The sequence below is a fragment of the Colobus angolensis genome, unplaced genomic scaffold (assembly GCF_000951035.1).
Source record: "Colobus angolensis palliatus isolate OR3802 unplaced genomic scaffold, Cang.pa_1.0 Scaffold31, whole genome shotgun sequence".
Lineage (NCBI taxonomy): Eukaryota > Metazoa > Chordata > Mammalia > Primates > Cercopithecidae > Colobus > Colobus angolensis.
In genome coordinates, this window is record NW_012116377.1 from 355921 (window position 1) to 364055 (window position 8135).

Sequence of the window (8135 nt, forward strand, 5' to 3'; positions counted from 1 at the left end):
AAAAAAAAAGAAAAAGAAAAGAAAGAAAGAAAAAAGAAAATAATTCTTCCATCATCTGACACCTAGCAACCACTAGCATTCTCAAAATCTAACAGTAGAGGAGCCTCTGTTACATGTATAAACTTTTACTCATTCTTCTCTTCTTACTATGCTGCTCTCATTACTTTGCTGGTTGTCACTCAATTTGGAGCCTCTTAGTTTTGTCTGGATGATAAACTTCACATTTCTGTCCAGCTAGGAGAGTTCAGGGCATTAGCTGGTCCTTTCACAGTCATTTTGTAAGCCCTGCCTTCCACTGTTGCCCAGTCTCTCCACTGATAGAGCCTATCTGTCAATATCTGTGTTACAGACCTGTGAAGCTGGCACCCACATCTGCTGGCTTTTTTTTAAACCACTCAGTTCTGCTGTTAATTTATAGTTCTCTATTTGCTTTCTTTCCAAAATTTCCTAATACTTTTTTTTTTTAGAGACAGGGTCATACTCTGTCACCTAGGCTGGATTGCAATGGCATGATGATAGCATACTGCAGCCTCAAAGTCCTGGGCTCAAGCTATCCTCCTACTTCAGCCTCCCAAGTAACTAAGACTACAGGTGTATGCTACTGCACCTCCCTAATTTTTTAAATTTCTGTAGAGATAAAGCCTTGCTGTGCTGCTTAGGCTGATCTCAAACTCCTGGCCTCAAGCAATGCTCCAGCCTTGGCATCCCAAAGTGCTGGGATTACAAGAATGAGTCACTATCCCTAGTCCTCCTAATACTTTTTGTCCACTGATACCCTCTTAACTTTTTAGTTCTTAAAAGTGTGTGTCCCCTTTCACCCTTTACTGTCATTTTAATGGTGTTTTGGGAAGACATAGAAATAAGCACCTTATTTAAAATTTTCTGTTCATTTTATTTTTGTCTTGTCTTCCTATGCTCTCGCAGTCTTTTAAGTATTTGTCCTTTCATCCTGTTTCTCACCTATTTATGTTTTAAAGACCGAGTCGGCTGGGCACAGTGGCTCACACCTGTAATGCCAGCACTTTGGGAGGCCGAGGCAGGCAGATCACGAGGTCAGGAGATTGAGACCATCCTGGCTAATACTGTGAAACCCCGTCTCTACTAAAAATACAAAAAATTAGCCGGGCGTGGTGGCCGGCACCTGTAGTCCCAGCTACCCGGGAGACTGAGGCAGGAGAATGGTGTGAACCCAAGAGTTGGAACTTGCAGTGAGCTGCGATCACGCCACTGCACTCCAGCCTGGGCGACAGAGCAAGACTCCGCCTCAAAAAAATAAAATAAAAGACCTAATCCTGCTCTGTCACCCAGACACTGGCACAATCATAGCTCATTGCAGCCTTGAAATCCTGGGCTTAAGCAGTCTGCCCACCTCAACCTCCTCAGTAGCTAGGACTACAGGCACCATACCTGGCTAGTTTTTAAATTTTTTATAGAGACGGGAGTCTCACTGTGTTACGCAGGCTGCTCTCAAACTCCTGGCCTCAAGCAATTTTCCTGCCTCACCCTTCCAAAATGCTGGGATTACAGGTGTGAACCATCATACCTCGCCTATTTTCTCTCATTTTACTGATTTATGAAGCGTGCTGGGTTACATTTAAAAGCAGTTAAAATTACACATACCTGGGAATGTTATTTGTATTTGAACTTTATTTTATAATGAGACTAGGCTTGGATAAAGAATCTATTTTACAGCCATGCGCAGTGGCTCATGCCTGTAATCCCAGCACTTTGGGAGGCTGAGGCGGGCAGATCGCCTGAAGTCAGGAGTTCCAGACAGGCCTGGCCAACGTGGAGAAACCTCATCTCTACTAAAAATACAAAAATTAGCCAGGCATGATGGCGGGCTTCTGTAATCCCAGCTACTCCGGAGGCTGAGGCATGAGAATCGCTTGAACCCAGAAGGCAGAAGTTGCCGTGAGCCAAAGTCGCACCATTGCCCTCCAGCGTGGGCAACAAGAGCAAAATTCCATCTCAATAAAAAAACTGTTTTACAATAACACATTTCTGAAATCAGATTAATAATGGGAAACTTCAAAGGTGTTAGTGATGTTACGTTGATGATAATGATAACCTAATTTATTGGATGTTTATTACGTGCCAGGTACTATATATTTTATTAACTCTTTTTCAATGATGATTTTTTTGTACTTCCTTTTAGAAGAAGCCTGGGAAGTTTATAAACAGATAAAGACGCAACATGAAAGACTTGTAAGTTAAGTCTCATCTTTCTCTGTGAAAATACAGACTGAGGAAAAATTTAGGAAACAAAGTATTTCCTCTGTACACAGTCATTGATTCTTCAAGACTACCCTACTGCGTATGGGACTCAGTTTAAAACAGTTTGAAACATAATTTATAAATAATTTATACCTAAATATGGGAGAAGCTGTATAAGAACCATTAAGAATATAAAGAGAATGTTACATTTTATCCCTTTTTGTAATCATCTCATCTCAGGGTAATCAATGTGAGAAAAGTCTTCCACCATAAATTTAACTTCATTAGATACCCGAGAATTAGTATTGAAAATACACCCTATGAATTTAGTGAATGTGGGAAAGCTTTCATCATTATTACATCTTATTTGATACTAGGGAAATCTCCTGATTAAATTCACATGCATGATAGGCATGTTGGAAAGTCTTCAGCATGAATCAGATCTCCTTCAGCATGATCAAATTCATACTGGAGAGGAACCTTATGAATGTAATGAATGTAGAAAAACCTTTAGCCTGAAGCAGAACCTCATAGAGCATAAGAACATGCATACTGGAGAGAAATCTCATGAATGCACTGAATGTGGTAAAGTGTGCTCTCGAGTCTCATCCCTTACTCTACACCTTAGAAGTCACACAGGAAAGAAGGCATATAAATGTAATAAATGTGGAAAAGCCTTCAGCCAGAAAGAAAACTTCCTTTCTCATCAGAAACATCACACTGGAGAGAAACCTTATGAATGTGAAAAAGTCTCTATTCAGATGCCAACCGTCATCAGACACCAGAAAAATCATACAGGAACCAAACCCTATGCATGTAAGGAATGTGGCAAAGCCTTTAACGGCAAAGCGTATCTCACTGAGCATGAGAAAATTCATACTGGAGAAAAACCATTTGAATGTAATCAGTGTGGAAGAGCCTTCACCCAGAAGCAATACCTCGTTAAACATCAGAACATCCATACTGGAAAGAAGCCCTTTAAATGTAGTGAGTGTGGAAAAGCTTTTAGCCAGAAGGAAAACCTCATTATACATCAGAGAATCCATACTGGAGAGAAACCTTATGAATGTAAAGGGTGTGGGAAAGCTTTCATTCAGAAGTCAAGCCTCATTAGACACCAGAGAAGTCACACAGGAGAGAAACCTTATACATGTAAGGAATGTGGGAAAGCCTTCAGTGGCAAATCAAATCTCACTGAGCATGAGAAAATTCATATTGGAGAGAAACCCTACAAATGTAATGAATGTGGAACAATCTTCAGGCAGAAGCAATACCTCATTAAACATCACAATATTCATACAGGAGAGAAACCCTATGAATGTAATAAATGTGGAAAAGCCTTCTCTCGAATCACATCACTTATTGTACACGTAAGAATTCATACGGGTGATAAGCCTTATGAGTGTAAGGTCTGTGGGAAAGCCTTCTGTCAAAGCTCATCTCTTACTGTGCATATGAGAAGCCATACAGGTGAGAAACCCTATGGTTGTAATGAATGTGGGAAAGCCTTTTCTCAGTTCTCAACCCTTGCTCTGCACATGAGAATCCATACTGGTGAAAAACCCTATCAGTGTAGTGAATGCGGGAAAGCTTTCAGCCAAAAGTCACATCACATTAGACACCAGAGAATTCATACTCATTAAAGTTCTCTATGAATGCCTTGGATTTAGCAAAACGTTCAGCAGATTTTACACTTAGTAGTGTGTTGGAAAATTCATTTTACATTAAAGTGACATGAATGTGGGAAGTCCTTCAGCAGCAGTTCAAAACTTAAATACTGTGATGTTTAATAAGTATTATAGTATAAAGAAAACCCGTACCCCCAAAACTCCCACAACAAGCATTATCGATGCTATACTTCTAGGAGTATTCTCATTAAAGTTAGGATCTAGTCATGGACACTACTTAATGTGTTCTTGGAAGGCCTACCAGATGCATTAAGAAATAGATAGGAGACGTGTAAGGTTTTGAAATTAAGAGGCAAAATTATCATTTTTGTGATATGTTTTGCTACATATATGACTTGTAAAACTAGAATCATCAAAATTATGTGTCATTGAAGCAGTCAAACTGAGACTGAGACAGAATATTGAATTCAGAAATAATATGCATGAATATATGGGGAATTAGTAATTGATAGAGGCGGTATCCCAAATTGGTGGAGAAATCATGAATTATTTAAAAAGTAATTGACTCTTCATATGGAAAAATAATAGATCTCTCCCATCATCATACGTTAAAATATTTTTCTTATGAATTCTAAAAGTACTGAAGACTGAAATGCAAAAAGCAATACTTAATACCATAATAGTTTTATAAGAAAATGTTTTTAAAACCTTAGGGCAGGAAAGAATTTCTAAAACATTCCAGAATACCTGGTAGTTCCACTCTTGAGTATGGTAGTCCCCTATTTTCTGCAAGGGATGGACTCTAAGAACCCCAGTGGATACCTGAAACCCAGATAGGACCAAACTCTATGTCTACGTTTTTTTCTTATCTATACATACCTATGATAAAATATACTTTACACATTAGACACAGCAAGAGATTTAAAACAATAATAAATATAATGGAACAATTATAACAATATGCTGTAATCATAAAAGTTATGTGAATATGATCTTTCTCAGAATACCTTATTGTACTATTCTCAACTGTTTATGAACTGTGGTGACCACAGGTAACTGAAACCATGGAAAGCAAAGCTGTGGATAAGGGGGAACTACTATATATATGCATATACCCAAGAAACACATGAACACGGAGTCACATACTGGTCTGTAGCTGTATAATTCATTGCACCATGAGTTATAGTAGCCAGAAATTGGGAAACAAATGCCTGTCTCTTGTGAAATAGATGAATAAAATGTGACATAGTAACATAGTAGAATACTCTCTAGCAGTTAAGTGACAAATTAAGTCTATATATTAACAGAAAGATTAAAAAAAACATTCAAGTGAAGAAAAATGATGAACATATTGTAATGATGCTTCTGTGAATTTGAATAAAATCAACACTAATCAGCCCTAGTACTAAGCATGGTTATGGATAAATTATGTAAAACTAAAGAATGGATTGAAAGGATATGTATGTACTCAATTCCCAAAGGTGGAGTGGTTACCTCTAGGAAGAAAGGAGGTAGAAGGGAAATGTTACCAAGCATGGTAGTTAAAGGATACTTCAATTTTGTATCTATTTCTTATTAAAAAGAAATAAACATGCTAAGTAAACTAACAAAATGTTAATTCTGGGTGGTGGTAATATTTGTGTCCATTCTATCATTCCTGCTATTTATTTCCTTAAACTTCTGAAAATTAAAAAGTCCAGAAAGGAGTGAGGAAGCTATACATGAAACATTATAATGGACTTACATTCCTAGTCAGATACTAATATTCTATAGAAGATATTTCTAAAATCATATGAAATAATTTTTAATTGGGGTGGCAACTTAAATGCAATTAAACTAACTTGTGTCACAAGAGTAATCTTTACATAATCTGTATGTAGTTCTAATCTGTATATAGTCTTGGAGGTTATGATTTGCCACAGGTTGATCACATACATTTAAGGATATATTATTAAATAATATATGCACAGACATGGAGAGAATTAGTTTTTACTAAAACATTTATCAGAAATTTTAATACTCTGCATAACCAGTGTTAGCATTATAAATTAGCCACTTTTAAAATGAGAAAACTGTGTCAGTCTTAACTTTTTTATAAGCCATTGAGTAAAACATTAACTCCTAGATTTCAGCTTCACTTTTAACTTGCAGAGTAAATTTCTTTCACAGTTATGTCAGACACACCCAAGTCAATCCCAACCCCCTTGTTACCTTGGGAAGACAGTGCTGAAAAAGGAGATCTTCCACCTGAACAGTGTTCTCTTATTTGAAGTAAATCTGTTTGAGAATTTCTGTTTACTTGATTTCCTTCCACAATACATTGACAGAGAAAACTACTAATGATTTTTTTTTTTTTGAGACAGAGTTTTGTTCTTGTTGCCCAGGCTGCAGTGTAATGGCACAATCTCGGCTCACTGCAACCTCTGCCTCCCAGGTTCAAGTGGTTATCCTGCCTCAGCCTCCTGAGTAGCTGGGATTACAGGCATGTGCCACCACGCCCGGCTACTTTTGTATTTTTAGTAGAGATGGAATTTCACCATGTTGGCTAGGCTGGTCTTGAATTCCCAACTTGAGGTGATCCACCTGCTTCGGCCTCCCAGAGAGCTGGGATTACAGGCATGAGCCACCACGCCCAGCTAATTTTATATTTTTAGTAGAGACAGTGTTTCTGTAATGTTGGTCAGGCTGGTCTTGAACTCCTGACCTCAGGTGATCTGCCCACCTCAGCCTCCCAAAGCACTGGGATTACAGGCATGAGCCACCGTGCCTGCCCTGATATTTTTGAATGATTATGAAAATGAGTATACAGCATTTAAACCTTAGACTGTTTTTAAATATATCAATTTCTTTTAAACTCAATATAATGTTAATATTACTATAGCATTTATTAGCATTTCTGGAGGTTGGTCTTGAGATAAGATTAAAAATGACAGTTGTTGATTTTCTGAGGTAATATACCCAAAGAAAATATTTGTATGTCTACATGAATCTAAACTATTCTGTCTTCTTCCGTTCCTCATTTTGCTTTAGTTAAATAATCTTTCATATTTTGTAAGTGTTTTGCCCATGGGCTTGTGTAGCCTTGAAGTCACCAGAATAACTAGGACTCAAATTCAGACCAAACCAGGAGGACTATCTTTTTGTGCCTTGAGTTAGCCATGGTCCTGGACCCAGCAAAAAGAATAATTATGATGGTCAGAGTAAGATGAGCAATTGCAATATAATGTTCTGTAATATTGTATACTGTAAATTTATTCATCTGCCCCCTTGTTTACTCACAGTTTGCTTATTTGCCACCATAAGAAATGCTACAATAAAAATTCGTGTAATCACCCCTTCAATTTCAGTTGTTTTTATTTCTGTGGGTCAGATTATAGGGAAGGGATTGGCAGATCAAGGGATGGATGTTACTTTAAAATTTTTAATAGATGTTGTCAGAATCAGGTCCAAAAGAACAACATATCCTCTGGCCCTGCAATAGATCCTATGATGCTACTTAATTGTATGCTTCTTTGATGAGTATAAACCTCACTTGCTCCCAGATTTGCTTCTTTGAGAGTTTTCATATTGTTAGCTCATTTTTCTATAGGATTATTTATCTTTATGCCCGCCTTTTTCTTTTCTTGAGTTAAGGTCTGGCTCTTATCGCCCAGGCTGGAGTATTGTGTCACAATCTTGGCTCACTGCAACCTCCACCACCCAGGCTCAAGCCATCCTCCCACCTCAGCTTCCCAAGTAGCTGGGACTATAGGCATGCGCCACCATGCCTGGCTATAGTTTTCTTTTCTTTTCTTTTCTTTTTTTTTTGAGACAGAGTCTCACACCGTTGCCCAGTCTGGAGTGCAATGGCGCGATCTCCGCTCACTGCAACCGCCGCCTCCTGGGTTCAAGCGATTCTCCTGCCTCAGCCTCCCGGGTCGCTGGGACTACAGGCGCACACCACCATGCCCATCTAATTTTTGTATTTTTAATAGAGACAGGGTTTCACAATGTTGGCCAGGATGGTCTCAATCTCTTGACTTCATGATCCGCCCACCTCGGCCTTCCAAAGTGCTGAGATTAAAGGCATGAGTCACCGGTGCCCGCCCTAGTTTTCTGTTTTTTGTAGACAGGATTCATCATGTTGCCCAGGCTAGTCTTGAAATTCTGACCTCGAGTGATCCACCTACTTTGGCCTCCCAAAGTACTGGGATTACAGGCGTGAGCCATCGCACCTGGCTATTTTATATTAGTGTATTTTTAATATAAAAGCTAAATATTTAGACAAATAATTGCCTTTTAATTATAGCC

General features: G+C 38.4%; 1 protein-coding gene across 4 annotated transcripts in view; it reads left to right on the top strand.

Moving 5' to 3' along the window:
- Positions 1-7186, top strand: part of ZNF260 (zinc finger protein 260) — a 17690-nt gene extending 10504 nt beyond the window's left edge. Inside the window, exons 3-4 of one of the 4 annotated variants that reach the window (XM_011950611.1) lie at positions 468-575; positions 2159-7186. In XM_011950611.1, coding sequence (XP_011806001.1) covers positions 2622-3860 — 1239 coding nt within the window. In that variant the 5' untranslated portion in view covers positions 468-575; positions 2159-2621 and the 3' untranslated portion in view covers positions 3861-7186. The remainder of the gene's footprint in view (positions 1-467; positions 576-2158) is intronic. The other 3 variants (XM_011950613.1, XM_011950610.1, XM_011950612.1) reach the window with 3 other exon arrangements.
- The last annotated feature ends 949 nt before the right edge of the window (positions 7187-8135 follow it).